Raw genomic sequence first — 17,299 nt, forward strand, 5'->3', positions numbered from 1 at the left:
GGCTATATATGCCCTTTTTTGATGAAAAACAGGCTGTTTTTTGCTCGTTTTTGGGGGCACCCCCCCAAGAGCACTCTACAAGCCTCCTAAAGGCTATTCATTGCCTTTTTTGAAAAAAAAAAGGGGAGGGTTGTGAAACGGGCTGTTTTGGGAGGTCTGCAGAGTGCAAAAACTTTTTTTAAAATTTGCCTCTTCAAAATCTTGGTGCGTCTTATACTCCAGTTTATACTCTGAAAAATTCGGTATTTGCTTTGCAAACATTAAAAAAACCACCAAAAAAATAGTAAGTTTTTTTGAAATAGAAATAGTGATTTTGAATATACTTATCCTTAACATTCTGAAAATAAGAAATACTGTACATTAAAATCTCAAGTACCTTCGATTATGTATGTCCTAACATCTTCTTCTGGTATGCATACAGTTTCCCACTGTTGACCCTAGAAGTTAAATTTATGAAAAAAGGAAGTACGACATTGGTTACTGTTATAGATTGCAGCTGAAGATTTGGTGTAGTATTTCCAAAATACAGTTCTTCAGGATGCCAACTGTTTGTCAGTAGTTTGTGTTAATGATATTAACTTTTGTCTCTGGTACATATTTTCTTTCCCAACAGATCAAAACAAGAATGTGGATTTGATCATAACTTTACCGAAGGAAATTTTATGTAAACATAGGATATATTTTTTATGTACAAACACAATCTTATATCTTAAAATAACAACAGTTATGAAACTATTATTCATCCTTCTTTTGTGTTACCAGACAATAGGGAATTTAGATGAGCAGACAGTTGGTTTTGAAAAGGAACAATGTTTTGCCTGCGAATCAAGGGCTTTTTTGTGTTATGAGCATAAGTGTTAAGATGGAATTAAACAGCTAAGTAGATTAATCACAATGACTTGGCAGTATGTGAGATCAAATTAAATAGTCACGAGTAAGTGCTCTGGCACGCCAACAGTTCTGTTCTGTTCTGAAAAAAAGATTTCCAAATCCGACATGTGTCATTTAAGATCTGGGGAAAAGAATTCTTTTGGAGACTATCTAGATCCCATTGTGAGCAATATGGACTCTGTGGTTTAGGAGGACTTTAATAACACCAGCCAAACTAAGTAGAAAACACTTTCAGAGGAATCAAGAAACCATTAGAATATATTTGTCTGAAAAAAATATTCTAATTTCCATTCCATCCTTACAAATCAGGAAAACTGCTTAAATATTCAGTCTCAACAGCCAATTATCTCCTCATGACACTGTGCTAAGTATTAAATCAGTCATTTCAGGTCGTCTTGCCCAACCCTGAAAATCAAATCCTAAATATGCTGTCAGTGGTTACCACGACTTGAACAAGGTTCATCATACACATGTAAGTCCCATTGGGTCACCCATCCAGGAATCATCAACAATAAAACTTAGATCATAGATGTCATGCTGGTAAGATGATTGCTGGATAAAGGAATGCCTCAACAACAGCAATGGAAAGGGACTGATCTTCATCAGAAAGAGGGGCAGCATATGTGTATAATGTATTATAAAGCTTAATAATTATTTCATTGGAAAGAAAGTATGCATATGCAAAAAACCACTTGAGAAACGGGTTGATATTCTTTATCATGTATGCTTTAAAAACCATGGATTCTTTTTTATGTTTTAAAGATGATCATATTAAAACTTAACTGGCAAGATGCAGCATACAAGGAAGGAAGGAAGAGGGAAGGAAGGAGCTTTTTTAACATTTGACTTTCACAATAAATTATTCTGAATTCTGATAACTAAAAAGGTTGTTACAATCTAAAAAAGTTGGATTCAATAAAGAAAACTTAACCTACTTCATCATCTGCAGCAACATAGAAGGATATACTTTTACTACCAACGTTAAAGTCAATCCAACATTCGTCAAGGTTTTCATCTGCTGGCATCTGTAGCTATATAATAGAATCAGGTGTTTTTTTAAAAAAAAGAACCATTATAAACCTTTTATAACATTTTCAATGTTCTCATCTTAATAAGTTGATGACAGTGTATTCACTCTTCTTGTGGAACAGCTTAAGTGCTTTATTTTAGTATTTAAACTTCAGTTTATGTTTGAAAATAGGAGCTGGGATTTAATATTTGTTTCAAATATTAAAACACAAGGCCAGAACATAAAGCATAAAGCAAAGGCACAAAAGGCCTGGACTTAAAAGAAGGTGAGAAAGGTTATGCAGTTAATCAACATTCTCAGTTTAGCTAAGTAGATAATTTCTATCCTAAAATAACTTATGTCTGAACAGGCTCTCTATGCTGTGCTGATATCTGCATTCAAATGACTAGTTCTGATATTAGTTTAACAACATTCTGATTCCATTTCTAAATCAAAACTCTTTGAATTATTACTAGTCAAATGCAAAGCTTCCAAATTCAAACAAAGCATCACAAAGTTTCAAATAATATATTATGGAACTTAGTCAAAAGAAAAGAACTTACCTCATGATTTCCAAGAGCAGCTGATAAACAAGGATAGGTGAATACCCTGAAAGAGAGTACAGTATTTTCATAATGAAAGCAGTACTGGCTTATGTTTAATTGCTCTACTGTTGTTGTTGTTGTTGTTATACAATTGTATCACAGCGGCCAGTTGTTTTGCCGGATTTGGCATTGGTTACTATGCCAAGGATGTCGTAACGTATTTTCGTAATACACGTGCAGATATAAGCAGTGCGGCTTTTTGCATTTGACTGATGGTGATTTTGTCAATTTTTAACTGTTTTAAATGTAATTCCAGTGCTTTTGGAATAGCACCCAGTGTGCCAATTACCACTGGAATTACCACTGCTGGTTTGTGCCATAGTCGTTGAATTTTTAAGTCCTGGTATTTTGCGATTTTTTCATGTTTCTTTTCGGCGACCCTGCTATCACCTGGTAATGCGATGTCAATGATTGTGACCTTATATTATTATTATTGTTGTTGTTGTTGTTGTTATACAATTGTATCACAGCGGCCAGTTGTTTCGCCGGATTTGGCATTGGTTACTAGTCGGGCCGCACCCAGGGGCCTGGGATGTTGTAACGTATTTTCGTAATATGCGTGCAGATCCAAGCAGTGCGGCTTTTTGCATTTGACTGATGGTGATTTTGTCAATTTTTAACTGCTTTAAATGTAATTCCAGTGCTTTTGGAATAGCACCCAGTGTGCCGATTACCACTGGAATTACCACTGCTGGTTTGTGCCATAGTCGTTGAATTTCGATTTTTAAGTCCTGGTATTTTGCTATTTTTTCATGTTCCTTCTCGGCGACCCTGCTATCACCTGGTATTGCATTGTCTATGATTGTGACCTTATTTTTCTCAACCAGTGTGATATCTGGTGTATTATGCGCCAGTATTATTATTATTATTATTATTATTATTATTATTATTATTATTATTATTATTCATTTCTACTCAGAAAAATAGAATTCCCATTTCCATTCACCCTTTTCCTTTGGGGAATTTTTTTTAAAAACATACACTACTGATAAAAGCACCCTCCATAAGATATATGGAGTACTAATTATGTAATTGGTTTTATCCTATCTTTTGCCATAAAATAAGACACATCCTCAAAACACTGATGAGATAAAATTTAACTAGATGCACTAATTAAGTTTCATTAACAGCTAATGCTACATCTGGATTACTGATGTTGGCAAACATGAATAACAACTTCAGAGAATGATCTTGTGACTCTTATTTTTTTTCAACTTATGAAAAGCCATGCTTATTTAGGGTATATATTCTGTAATTAGAAATCTGTATTTTGTTAATATTATGCATACCTTCTTTTATCTCCAAGCATGCCATTAACTTGGTTAAGGAACTTCCTGCAGTCCTGTTTAAAGAGAAAAGTAGTATAAACCCTTTGACAATTTTGCTATTTTGAAAGAACCAGTATTTGAGTATGACTTACTGTTTCAAACTCAGAATCTTTAATTTGTTTAAATGCACTGCTGACAAAATCCATTGGAAACCACTGGTTTGCCAACTCTCTTCTTTGTTTTTCTGATGTCATTCTGCATAATGCTTCAGTAATGGCAACTTGGAGATCATAGTCTATAATACAAATGGGAGGAGCATTACCATAAAACTTTTTGATAGTAATCAAATGTTACTGCTTCCAAGCAGTATAATCGTATATACACATTCACACACAATACATAAAATTTGTTGCATATATCTGAAGTACTCAATGTAGTGTTCACAGGTATGAATATATATGCAAACAGGTTTCTTAGCACCCACAAGAATTTCTGCTACTCTATTTGAATTTTTAAAACATTCTTTTACTTCCAACAAAATGGGAAGATAGCTTGTAAGCCAGTACCAACTGCATTTTCAGGACTCCTTCAGGATCTACATAAACCTCAGAGATATTCTTACAAAATAAACATGGTGGCTGGCTATTCTTCAGTTCCTTATTGAAAGTATTTTTCCTACCTCCTAGGAAAAAGAAATGGTCCACCCCCTGCTCTTAAAATTCTAAACACAATCACTAGCTTAAAACCCTCTGACTTAACTTTAAGTTAGGTGCTGCAATTAAATACTATCTACTATAGTCAAAATAAAGCAGCTAAAATACAGAACTGACATGTCAGGAAAAAACAAATAAGTAATAGCAATAGCACTTAGTCTTATCTACCATTTCATAGTGCTCTGACAGCCCTCTCTAAGCAGTTTACAGAGTCAGTGTCTCCCCCCCCCCCAACAATCTGGGTCCTTATTTCACCAACCTTAGAAGGATGGAAGGCTGAGTCAGCCTTGAGCCATGAGAATAAAACTGGAGAACTACAGGCAGCCGGCAGTCAGTAGAAGTAGTTTGCAGTACTGCATTCTAACCACTTGTGCCACCACGGCTCATGATAATGTATTAATGATTGGGTGGAAAATAATGAACAAAATAATGCCTAGCCTGTCTGTATCACTGGCCCTATGAAAATATTTTTTCACATGTGGCATGGAAGCTATAGAAAACTTCTAAAATGCATACGCTTAGAATTAAACAGCTCTGGATAACATTAATTCATAGGTTGAAATCATAATCTGTGCTTACCCCCAGCATCCAAAATTCTTTTCCCCATATCATTCCTGTCAAACAAATACTGTGATTCAGTTTGACTGGCTTTTTAAACATTACATATATTAAAAAACTATGTCTGCTTATCCAATTTATAGGCCACCCATTGACTCTGGACAACTTACAACTGAAAGTAAAAAAAATTGTCAAAAGACAAAAAACAGACCAGAGGCAGTTTGAAGAAAACATATAAAGCCCAAAACTCCATCCAACAGGAACTCAACCATTCAGATTGAGTCAGGTCATTAATAACTTTTGAATGTCATCAGACTGGATGCCAACCAGTTCTCAGAAGGTTTAGTATTTTCATTCTAAATTCCCAGATGATGAGAATAATCATCATCTAGGACAATCTAGGCACGAAGCATTGTTATATCTTGAAGAATTACTACTTAAAAATCTGCATGTATCTAAACTTATTTGCATGTAATGTTTTTGTTAATGATTTGTTTTTAGCTTTTGATTCTACAAAAAAAGTACAAATAAGAAATGTTTGATATAATAACTATTGATATGATTTAATAATCATTATTTTCAATAGTTTATATATTTTATTATTTATTGGATGTATATCCTACTTCTCCCTTCTTTTATATTTGCTTCTTCTCATGGACCAATCTCTCCTTTTCAGAGCTTTTAAACTAAGGAGGATTGAACTGATAAATAGATACTGAATGTATTTATTAATCAACTTTTCTCTTAACCAGGACAATTTAGCTATGGTAAATGATATAGGAGATATATTGTTAAAAATATTTATAAGTTCTAGTTCTTCAGGAAAGGAATTCCAGTCTATTAGAGTGTATCAATTAATCTATAAGGATTACAGAAATATTCTTACAACTCCTAGTTATTCAAACTCTCTTGCCTGAAGGAGACATTTAAATTGATAAGCTGCCTGTGTCTTATTCACAGAGTCAAAAGCAGTGGTGAAATTCATCCAGTTTTATCCGGTTCGGGCAAACCAGTAGCAGTGGCAGCGGGAGGCTCCACCCAACCGCCTGGACGTCATCACGTCCCGTTTTTGATGCTCTGCGCATGCACGTGCTCACATTTGCAAACCAGTAGCAAATGTAAGTTGATTTCCCTCTTGGTCAAAAGTTACCAATGGTCTTACTGATACAATAGTGTAATACAAATATTCCATCTTTAAAGTGTCATCTGAAACAAGTGAGATAAAAATTTGAAGAAGACACCCCAAATGCAATCTCTATTCCATCTAGGAGAAGAAGTTTTTGGAAAGTGCAATAGGATATCCATAAACCAATTTAAACTGCGTATAAGTTGTGGTTTATTTAAAACACTGCATATTATTCTTAATTAATAGAACTGTATCATATTTACTTCAGGTTTTTAAGAATAATTTTAAAAATGTTTAACTTTGAACAAATTCTGCTTAAACATAAATGAAATGATCTCAACATGCAATAACATTATCCTAACAAGATTTTAGGTTTCCACAAGGGATCCCAGGGTTATATTAAAGTTAAATGTGAACATTATATTAAAGTTAATTACATGACTTGTAGCATTTCCTTTGTAGAAATTGTTTTCTTTCTAATATCTCGAGGCATAGCAGTAAGCATGTAGTTCAGTTTTCTTACTGCCTAAAGATAATAAAAAGAGGTAATTGAATATTAAGCATATTAAAAAAAGACTCAGTGTGAAGCCCAAAACATCTTTAAATACCCACACAATGTAATGGAGATTTTAGTTTTAATTACTGTGCCTCTCATGTGTTAGTTGTGCTATGTGCAATTATATTTCCTAGCACACTAAAGGCAATCAATGGAGCAAAAGGAAGACCTTCCCTTACAAGGGAATTAAATTTTGACACAATCACAGTGACCATCTAAACAAATGTATAGAAAAATAAACCATGGAATCAAAATTAATGCCAGAATCAATGCTGAGCAGGAGGTAGTATCAAGCCTAAGGTTTAGTTCTGTGGGGTTTCTCAGGGTTCAACATTCTTATCTCTATTTAATATTTACAAAAGATATCTCAGTGGTGAAGTATGCAACTGTATGAGATCAGGTATCATTAATATCCAGGTGGTCATCGACTTACAACAGTTCATTTAGTGACCAAAGTTCCAACGGCATTGAAAAAGGGACTTATGACCGTTTTTCATAGTTACGACTTTTGCAGTATCCCCATGATCACTTGATCAAAATTCAGATGCTTGGCAACTGACTCATTGTTATGAGAGTTGCAGTGTCCCAGGATCATGTGATCACCAACCTTCCAACACGCAAAGACAATGGGGAAGTCAAATTCACTGAACCATTCAGGTTACCAATTGATCAACTGCAGTGGTTCACTTAACAACTATGACAAGAAAAGTCATAAAATGGGGCAAGACTCATTTAACAAATATCTCACTTAACAGCATAAATTTTGGACGCAGTTGTGGTCGTAAGTCAAGGACTAGCTGTACTGGTAACACCCAGTTGTACATCTTAGCCCCTGGCTTTACCAAGTGCTACAATCTTGGTGCATCAAGATTCTGTCATAGCGTCAAGAGATTGTTGCAGGTCTGGATGGGAAGAAACAGCCTGAGGCTCAACCCTAGGAGATCTGAGCAGTGAGGAATGCAGAGTTTTCCAGGGACTCTCCAGCTTTAGTTTCTGTGTAGCACTGCATTTCTCTACATGGAGCCTATGTTTTGAAAGTCCTCCCAGCCCTGCACCTCTGCTCAAAGCGGTAGTAGTAATGGTTAGAAGGGTCTTCACAGAGTCAACTTCTGTACCAGTTGGGCTCATTCCTGCACAGGGAGAGCCTTCTCACCATCACTGTCACTTAGGCTCTGATGTTTGGATTACTATAACACACTTTCTTTAGAACCGCCCTCAAGACCACTCATAAACTACAGCTAGTATATAATGCAACAGCACAAATGGTTATGGGCACATGGGTATGACACCTCTATCTGCAAGTTGCGTCGGTTGCCAGTTGGTTTCCAGGTGTAATTCAAGGTGCTGAAAGTATCTTTTGTGGCTCAGGATCTAGATATTTAGAGGCCATCTTTCTTTCATTGTTTCTGGACACTGTTTAAGACCACAAAAGGTCAGTGTGCTCTGAGTCTCAATCGACAAAACAACGGCATCTTATAGGCACACCAGCTCTGTTGTCATGTCTGCCATCTGGGACAACGTTTCTCTTTAGGTCCATGTGACCCCAACTCTGCTATCATTTAGAAGGCCTTAAAAGTTGGCTCTTCCAGTAGACACTTGCCCCACATTTTTTTGAAAATATGTGTTTTCCAATGGTCTTAAGTGACCCCTGTGAAAGGGTCGTTCAACCCCCAAAGGGGTCCCGACCCACAGGTTGAGAACCACTGATCTAGATACTAGAAATTATAGAAAGGAACAAATGGGTAAATAAAATACATTACTGAATACATTTTTATGGTTAATTAAATAAATACAGTAGGTTTTTTTAAAAAAATAAATAGATTTACTCTTTTTCTAATATTTAGAAGGGAAGCTTGAGCACTAGATATACGTGTCTAATATCTTATTCAAATATCTGAGATACAGAAAATTAATATTGCTATTAAAGCATAGCAAGATTGCCGATTCAAAGTTTAAAAGCCAAGAAAAATAATATTAAAAAGAATTTTTACCTCCTGCTGAATATAAATACTAATTCTGTTATCAGCAACAAGAGCACATATTCGCAATATGAAATTTTCAAGTGTTTGAATTTTACCTAGATGAAAATGTAAGACATTATTTACAGAACCATATAATTTAACTTCAAGGGCACTTACAATCATTGAATATTCAAAACAAAATAGCTGCATTTAAATTACAAAACTTTATTCAAAACTGTGTAATTGATTTTCAGACATACCTTCACTGCTGGTATCATGTACTATCTACAATTAAAATAAACAATGTATTAAAATTACACTGCACACAGAAAATAACTATTATACTCTAAGTCCTGGGTAGCACATACCACAGTTTCAGATTTTTTTCTCAAAAAACAATAAATAATGAATTTCTTTGAATATACATAAATGGGACCTATTCTTTTTGAGATTAATGTAAAATGAATTCCTAAGTGTTATAGTCATCATCTGCATATGGTAAGAATTGAAATTAAATATACTTTAAGTTGTTGTTTAGTAAATCTCAGCCCATCTTATTCTAGGCATATCAATGAGGAAAAATAAAGCCAAATAAGAAAAAAAGCTCTTCAAAGTAATGTGAATATTAAGTTTATCACCTAATTTGTCAAATATATGTGGGATATATTTACCATTAGGACATCAAAGAAATCTTCAAAGATAGTAGTAAATGCCTCATTACATTCACTGTCTTTTTTCCCCAAAATCTCTTTGGCCTTTTCAAACCAATTAACCATGTACAAAAAGAAAATAAAAAAATTGTATAATTACTATGGTTATTTGTTCATTTATGCAAAAAACAATTGCAGAATAGCATTAACAATAATGTTAAACCACTAAGCAGTCAAACATATGCAGATATCAAACCTATGCAGACCTGCTATCTAATTAGTCTTAGAATTATTTTCAAATATTATATACTTATCTTTTGAATAAGACCATATTCAATCATGGCTGGAAACCCAACTTCATCTACTATGTTAATATTTCTGCCATGGTTCTGAAGAGTATTCAACAAAGTGGAAACATTGTTAATTTCTTCACTGTCAAGTTGCTGAAATTGTAAAAAAAAGTGCACATAAGGAAAATCAAAACTTGCTTCAGTTTTTATGGAAAAATCCATATTTAATACAATAACAAAACTTGGTGCCTGAATTCTATAGCAACTATATATTATTTTAATAAATAAATATATACCTGCAATCAGTAGAACATTTGCTGTCAAATCTACAGAAAGTTGTTCTGTTTAAATTTGTACCATGCAGAGATCGTGTCAGTTGTTTATTTGGGAATATATTAAAAATACAATTTAACAAGGAATGCCTAAATTGCCATATAACTGTGTGTGAGTTTTGAAATGTTGTGACTATCAAAATCATATTACAGACTGCCGTAATAAAACTATCCTGTTTTCATTCAGAGCACCATCTTTAGAAAAAGCAAAAAAAAAAAAAAAAAAGGAAAAAGGCACAGGGAATATGAACGGAGGGGGAATACAGGTAGTCCTCGACTAACAAGAGTTGGTTTACTGACCAAAGTTGCAATGGCTCTAAAAAAAAGTGACATGACCATTTTTCACACTCATGATCATGCAACATCCCCATGGTCATGTGATCAAAATGCAGACACCTGGCAACAGGCTCATTTAACACATATCTTCACTTCGCAACAGAAATTTTGGGCCTAATTGTAGTCATACGTCGAGGACTGCCTGGATTTATTTTCCCTTCATCCTACTTTGCTGGAATAATGCTAGAAATTGTTCAGATCAGGCAAAAAATATGCCTGTTTTAATGACTTATGAAGAGATGCATTATATATACTTCTGCACATTGCAAAACATACCTTTGCAGAGCCCTGAGTTTTCCTGGTGGTGTCAAAACAGAACAAAATAACAGAGTTGGAAAGAACCTTGGAGGTCTTCTAGTCTAACCTTCTGCTCAGGCAGGAAACCCTATACCATTTCAGACAAATGGTTGTCCAATATTGGAGAACTCACAACTTCTGGAGGCAAGCTGTTCCACTGATTAATTGTTCTAACTGTCAGGAAATTCCTTCTCAGTTCTAAGTTGCTTCTCTCCTTGATTAATTTCCACCCATTGCTTCTTGTCCTACCCTCAGGTCCTTTGGAGAATAGCTTGACTCCCTCTTCTTTGTGGCAGCCCCCGAGATATTGGAACACTGCTATCATGTCATCCCTAGTCCTTCTTTTCATTAAACTAGTCTCCGATTTAACTAAGTCTGAAACTGTTTAGCTTTTTGAAATTAGGCAATATTGACTGGGTAAGTCACTTAATTAACAAAAGGCCACTAACCACTTACAGATCTTGAAGAAGCAGAATATTGACACATATATGCACATCTGCAGCTGGAGAAAACTCTGTGAATACCACAAATAGCCAAGAAAACAAATAGATCACCAAACAAATCAGGCCAGAGTTCTCATTTCAAACTCAAATGACCGGGCTCCAATGACCATACTTTGGACACACATTGTGCAAAGACTTTGAAAGATCTATAATGCTTTGAAAGTTGGAATGAGAAGATGCCAGCAACAAAGCAGAAGGATTCAGTTACAGCAGAAATGGGCAGACTGTTGGAAGACCTCAAGGACCAGGTTACAGACGGATTGTCCTTGGAGAAATCTATTCTGATTGCTATGAGTCAATGCCATCTTAATAGCACATAATCAGTCAAACAATCAATCACTGCCACCTAGTAATCATAAATATGTACTGCAGGCTTTTCATCTCCAAGGTTTGATGTTGCATTTATAATACTATGAATAATTTTAAAAGTTAAAACTATTTAAAACTATATTGTATATAAATTCCCATCTTAATTTATACAGTTCAAAAAATTTTCATCACCTGGCATATAAGCTTGTCTAATTTGTTGAGAAACTGCTTGCTGCATTTATGGGATATATCATCAGAAAAATCTGTTTGCAAAAACTGTTGCAATGCGTGAAAATCATGTTTTCTTATAGCTTCATCCACACATTTTTCAAGCTGTCAAAAATAACATGCATACATATTATTTTAGTACACTATTTAACAATAATTTCTATCACCATGTATCTTATTTATGACTGGGGCCCAGATGGAAAAATAAGAGAATAATTTAAAGTGGTTAACTATAAAACATGTATTGCAAGTTTGTTGACAAAAGGGCATGTTAAACAATTGATAACCAATTACACCAAATTACACCAAATCATTTTTTTCTTCCGTTCAATTGGATCCATTTCTTAGAAACTGTCTGGATTAATCCCTGCAGTTTTCTTGCCAAGGATTTCCTGAGATGATTTGGCATTGCCTCCTTTTAGGGCTGAGTGAAAGTGATTAGTCCACCGTCACCCAGCTGGCTTAGTGCCTAAGGTGAAACTAGAACTCATGGTTTATAGCCTGATATCTTAACCAATACTCTCAATCTAGACCAGGGTTCCCCAACTCCCAGTCCGTGGATGGGCATTGAGTCATGGGATGCCAGAAACCAGCCCGTGCAAATAAAGCCCCATTTGTGGGGTGCAGGAAGCATGCAAACTACACTCCCTCCTGTCCATGGAAAAACCTTTCTTCATGGAACCAGTCTCTAGTGCCCAAAAGGTTGGGGGCCACTATTCTACATCACAGTAATATACTAACTCTGCCAGAAGGCCCATCCAGTTGGAGATCAGATTCAAGACATTGCACATGATTTTACATCAGAGAAGCAGAATAGATCTCATTTGGTCTACAGTCCACTTAGACAGGAATAGAATAGAATAGGAATAGGAATAGAACAGCATAGAAATAGGAATAGAATAGGAATAGCATAGCATAGCATAGCATAGCATAGCATTCTTTATTGGCCAAGTGTGTTTGTCTTTGGTGCATATGCTCTCAGTGTATATAAAAAGAAAAAAGATACATTCATCAAGAATCATAAGATACAACACTTAGTGATAGTCATAGGTTACTAATAAGCAATCAAATAATACTAGCAAACAAACAGAACAATATAAATCATAAAAATACAAGAAACATGGTTATAGTCATAAGTGAGAGGAGATAGGTAATAGGAAGGATGAGAAGAATGATTGTAATACAGTCTTAGTAAATAGTTTGACAGCGTTGTGGGAATTAGTTGCTTAGCAGAGTGATGGCATTCGGGGAAAAACTGTCCTTTTGTCTAGTTGTTCTGGTGTGCAGTGCCCTATAGCATCATTTTGAGAGTAGAAGTTGAAACAATTTATGTCCAGAATGTGAGGGGGTCTGTATATATTTTCACAGCCCTCTTTTTGACTCATCCTCAATGGAAGGCAGGAATAACTCATAAGCTTTGGTGCCATGGGGTTTTACTATTCAGAATGGGGGCAGTCTAAATTTCAATTGCCTTCATGACAACTATAGGTCTTTCTCAATATAACATTGAGTCAAAACATTTCATGGAACCTGTTTTGGATTTGGTAAAGATGGAAAGGCCTAAGACAGCGATGGCAAATCTTTTTTGGGTCGTGTGCCATGGGCATGCCGCATCCATAAAGCAATGCGCGACACACACACACACCCCAGTGTGCATGCAATTCTATGAGCTCCGGTTTGCTCATAGGGTCATTTTTAGTCCTCTGGAGCATTCAGGGAAGCCTCCTGAAGGCTCCGGAGGGCCTAAACTGGCCCTACGAGCAAGCCGGAGGTCCGTTCCCAAACTTCCGGTTTGCCCATAGGGCTGTTTTTTTGCACACAGGAAGCTTTCAGAGAAGCTCCTGAAGCTTTTGGAGGGCCTCGGGGGAGGCTGTTTTCGCCCTCCCCAGGCTCCTATAAAGCCTCTGGAGCCTGGGAAGGGCAAAAAATGGCTTTAAAAAAGGCTTAACTCACATGCCCTGACAAATGGCTCCGTGTGCCACCTGTGGCACGCATGCCATAGGTTTGCCATCCCGGGCCTAAGAAATGGAAATTAATCTGTATCTTTCTTTTTCTTTCTACTTCTGATGAGAGGTATGAGATCATTTCAATTATTCTATGTGAGAAACCAAATAAATTATAAATGGTAAAGCTATTTCTTTTCTCCAGGATTTCATTTTAATTCCAGACTATTCTGAAAGTAGGTAAGTGCTGGAGCATAATTATATCTTTCAAATATCAATTATTACAAAATAATTCTACAATCTAAAGATACCTGTCCTTCACGCCTAACAGGCATTTTGGCTGTTTCATATACTTAAGCAATATAATCTACAATGAAAGAAAAAATAATGAATGTTATATATTTATGTTTGTATCTGCACAATTATGTTTAAAGTAGAAAAGTAGGACAATCTATTAATACTGTTTTCATTTAAAATGCTCTGTATTAAAACAATCAAGATTTTTTTTACATCAAATCTCTAAACATCTGCTTTACGTTACTATGTGCTTATTAGTATTTAGTAACCATTTTTTCTCCTAAAGAAAATTTGTTTACCATATGTGGTTACTGAGAGCTGACACTCAACTGATGGAACATAATCAAAAGCAAACCATTCCTTCATACTGTAGTAAGGTAAAGATAGAAACTATCCAACTATTTTGAGAAGCCATCATTATTAATCTTTTTCCTCATCCATTAGTGATCCAGCAACTATTTCATAATGCTACATACATATCATAGACCAGAAGCAGGGCTATAGTTATTCAATTAAAAGACCAAAATTGATGTTTTTTTCCCCTGAAATGCTTTCATCTCATTTATCTTAATAGAAACAAAAACGTCTAGCTACATTTCAATTATTATTTTATTTTTCAATAAGAGTAATAAAAAACTGTTATAGCAGGCCATCAAAAAATATAAATATATAATGTTATGTAGCATTAGGATTTTATGCCTGAATTATTTGTGTTTCCTATTCTATCCTATTTCATCTTACATAATTTTCATTACATTAACAAAACATTAACAAAAAACTTCATTTTTATTATTATACTTCTAAGCCATATTTGCAACTCAGAATAAACTTGGAATGACCATTGAATTCACTATTTTTAGATATAGCACATTTTTATTAACAAATTTATCACAGAATGTAAATTTTTAAATAATTGTGAATAATTGTTCTTCAATTTTGCCTTTTGAACCTGCACAGTATTGTGTGCAAGCTAAAGAAACAAAAAACTGTATCTACTCCTTTATGATGGTCACATGTTTATTTATTTACTGCATTTGTTAATCATTCCCATTTTAAATTTTTGGATAACATACAACTGAGTAAACAAAACATATACAAATACTAATCAAATAAAAATGCAATAAAAATATAAATGTGTTCCAGAATCTCCAAGTACCAATCAGTTTAAGTCTGTTGAAAAACAGAAGTTCTATTGTTTTTGTGAATGCCAGAATGGAAAGTGCCCTCCAAGTCTCTGGAAGCAACATATAATATTAAGACCAGCATGGAGAAAGTCAATTTATACTTCAATGTGTCATGCAAATTTAGAAAGATGAATGACCATAATTATGTTAAACAATAAGATGTATACTATGAGCTATATTCAGTAAATAGACTGCAAAAGGTCTTAAATAGAATTCTCAAATTACACTAAGCCAATATTATTGGATTAGCCTTTGTGCATATTGCTTACACCAGGGGTGGCCACTTTACGACTTGTGGACTTCAATTCCCAGAACTGAGTCAGCATTCTGGCAGTTGAAATCTGCAAGCCATAAAGTGTCATTGTTCCCCATCTCTGCTTTATACCTACATAAATGTATCATATTCTGAATGAGTGTAATATGTAAATTTAGTTCTTAGAATTTAGAATCCTGAAAATATCTTTGGGGTTCCAGTTCTGCTAGATAAGTAATACTGCATAAGAATTTTGGTGATCTGTAGGAGGATTCAAGCAATATATTTTTCTTCATTCTTCTGCAAGCCATACACAACATGCACTCACAACTAAACATATAACAAACTATACTCCGGATCTCCTTCTGAAGGAAGGAAAGTTGATCATGGTATCTGATTCTGTATCTTTTGCTTGATAAAGTTGATTTATAATTCATTAGTGTTTAATTTTGGCTACAGTTTGTAGCCGCCAAACTTAACAAATCCTGAATCTACCACAAATCACATAGCTTAAAAAAGAACCAAAACAAAGTATTTAAGCACAAGATATTTTCTCATGGCCCTACAGGAATATAATAACAACATTCTCAGCAATTATTTCTGTAACTTATTTATACTTCAAGCTCTGCATTTATTAGATTAGCTTTCATTAAACAATCAAAGCAACAGTAACTATCAAAACAATTCTTTATTATACAATAAAAGAAAACCATTACATTGATCATACAGTAATTGCCATAAAGTAGTTGAAAAAATTCAAATCTTAAGGTTATGTGAATGAACTAAAATGGCTTAAATTATTAAATTATAATAATTAGTAGATTATTTTTTTAAAAATGGATACTGCATTTTAAAAGGTTTGCATTATTTTGCAACACGCAATTCTATTTTCTCAAAGTTCTCTACTGAGCTTATCACCTCCAAGCACAGCTTGTTTTCCCTGAAAAGCTGAGTCTAAAAGGCCAAGATGATAAGTGCAGCTACATGATCAAAATCCAATTTTGTATGTGCATTGTAGTCACATAGGCAGGAAGGGACAGGGTTCAATTGTTCCCACCATCTCCCCCCCCCCCCCCGCCCACCGCAGCTGCTTGGAATGACACAATGTCAGAATATTTACCTACACAATATGACAAGTTTGGAAAGTGAAAGTACTGTTTTGCAGAACAATCCAGTCTTTTTTATATACTTTTATTGTATCTTTAGAATATGAAAGAGGCTTGAAGGCTTTCTCCTGAAATAAGGCAAAGGTTGGGTTAATAAAATGAATTACAACACTCAGCTATACAAACCACTGAATAGGTTTACACAACATACTAAACAAGGACTATCCAGACCATGTTAGCTTTGTGTGAAGTAAGCTTGCAACAGAAATCATCTGCTATGTCTGTTTCAAAACAAACAAAATGTGTGCTTGTGAGGGAAGTAATTAATTTCAGGAGATGGAAGTTGAAAGACGGGAGAAATTGGTAACTGAATGTACTTGTTTTTAGATTATAACCTAAGCATAGGGGCCGATATTTTTGTAAACTTTAGACTAATTCATGCTAGGATAGGCAAGCTAATGTCCTCCAGAAGTTTTGAACTTTAACGTTAACCATCAGTGTAATGGTCAATACTATTGAATGACTGGATCTAAATACAATGCCATTTACTGCAATTATCCAATAGTGAATTATTAGGCTCTGCACTTTAAAGGTAATTTGCAAGGAAATGTTTTGACTTTGTTTGAGCACTTTATGTCTCTATCCATGTCCTTAAAGCAGTTTTTTTCTCAGGCTAATAAAAGCATAGCTGCTTTAAAGAATTGAAATTATTGCAATATCGTATGGAAGATGCACTTTTGTCCCCACCAGCTCAAAAGCTGGCAAAAGGAATGGCTTCATACAGTAAGAGCAATGTTGTGCTTGTGCAAGGTTTGATGCCTGCAGAGCTCTAGTGAATTATGTCCTTCAATGCTATAATTCAATGACAAAAACTCACAAAAAGA

General features: G+C 34.8%; 2 protein-coding genes across 2 annotated transcripts in view; both read right to left on the bottom strand.

Moving 5' to 3' along the window:
• Window positions 1-9,484, bottom strand: part of SYCP2 (synaptonemal complex protein 2) — a 42,412-nt gene extending 32,928 nt beyond the window's left edge. Inside the window, exons 1-10 of the mRNA XM_087720867.1 lie at window positions 9,359-9,484; window positions 8,948-8,972; window positions 8,718-8,803; window positions 6,608-6,696; window positions 5,066-5,100; window positions 3,926-4,068; window positions 3,795-3,847; window positions 2,464-2,509; window positions 1,827-1,922; window positions 377-437 (exon numbers count right to left, since the gene is read on the bottom strand). Coding sequence (XP_087576993.1) covers window positions 377-437; window positions 1,827-1,922; window positions 2,464-2,509; window positions 3,795-3,847; window positions 3,926-4,068; window positions 5,066-5,100; window positions 6,608-6,696; window positions 8,718-8,803; window positions 8,948-8,972; window positions 9,359-9,463 — 739 coding nt within the window. The 5' untranslated portion in view covers window positions 9,464-9,484. The remainder of the gene's footprint in view (window positions 1-376; window positions 438-1,826; window positions 1,923-2,463; window positions 2,510-3,794; window positions 3,848-3,925; window positions 4,069-5,065; window positions 5,101-6,607; window positions 6,697-8,717; window positions 8,804-8,947; window positions 8,973-9,358) is intronic.
• A 155-nt stretch (window positions 9,485-9,639) lies between these two features.
• LOC148044746 (synaptonemal complex protein 2-like) lies at window positions 9,640-16,677 on the bottom strand. The gene is made up of 4 exons (XM_087720868.1): window positions 16,430-16,677; window positions 13,887-13,942; window positions 11,597-11,737; window positions 9,640-9,780 (listed from the first exon to the last, which is right to left on the bottom strand). The coding sequence occupies exons 2-4, from the start codon at window positions 13,908-13,910 to the stop codon at window positions 9,640-9,642; spliced, it is 306 nt and encodes a 101-aa protein (XP_087576994.1). The 5' UTR covers window positions 13,911-13,942; window positions 16,430-16,677.
• Between the last annotated feature and the right edge of the window lie 622 nt (window positions 16,678-17,299).

This window comes from Thamnophis sirtalis, unplaced genomic scaffold (assembly GCF_051295495.1).
Source record: "Thamnophis sirtalis isolate CommonGarterSnake01/CBP01778 unplaced genomic scaffold, rThaSir2_p1.2 scaffold_7, whole genome shotgun sequence".
NCBI lineage: Eukaryota > Metazoa > Chordata > Lepidosauria > Squamata > Natricidae > Thamnophis > Thamnophis sirtalis.

Excerpts from the sequence above, each read along its gene's own strand:
- LOC148044746 (XM_087720868.1), bottom strand. The coding sequence starts at position 13,910 with ATGCCTGTTAGGCGTGAAGGACAG. Across the intron at positions 11,738-13,886 it reads CTGTTAGGCGTGAAGGACAG|CTTGAAAAATGTGTGGATGA; the intron begins GTATCTTTAGAT and ends TATTTTTGACAG. Across the intron at positions 9,781-11,596 it reads TAGACAAGCTTATATGCCAG|CAACTTGACAGTGAAGAAAT; the intron begins GTGATGAAAATT and ends TTACAATTTCAG.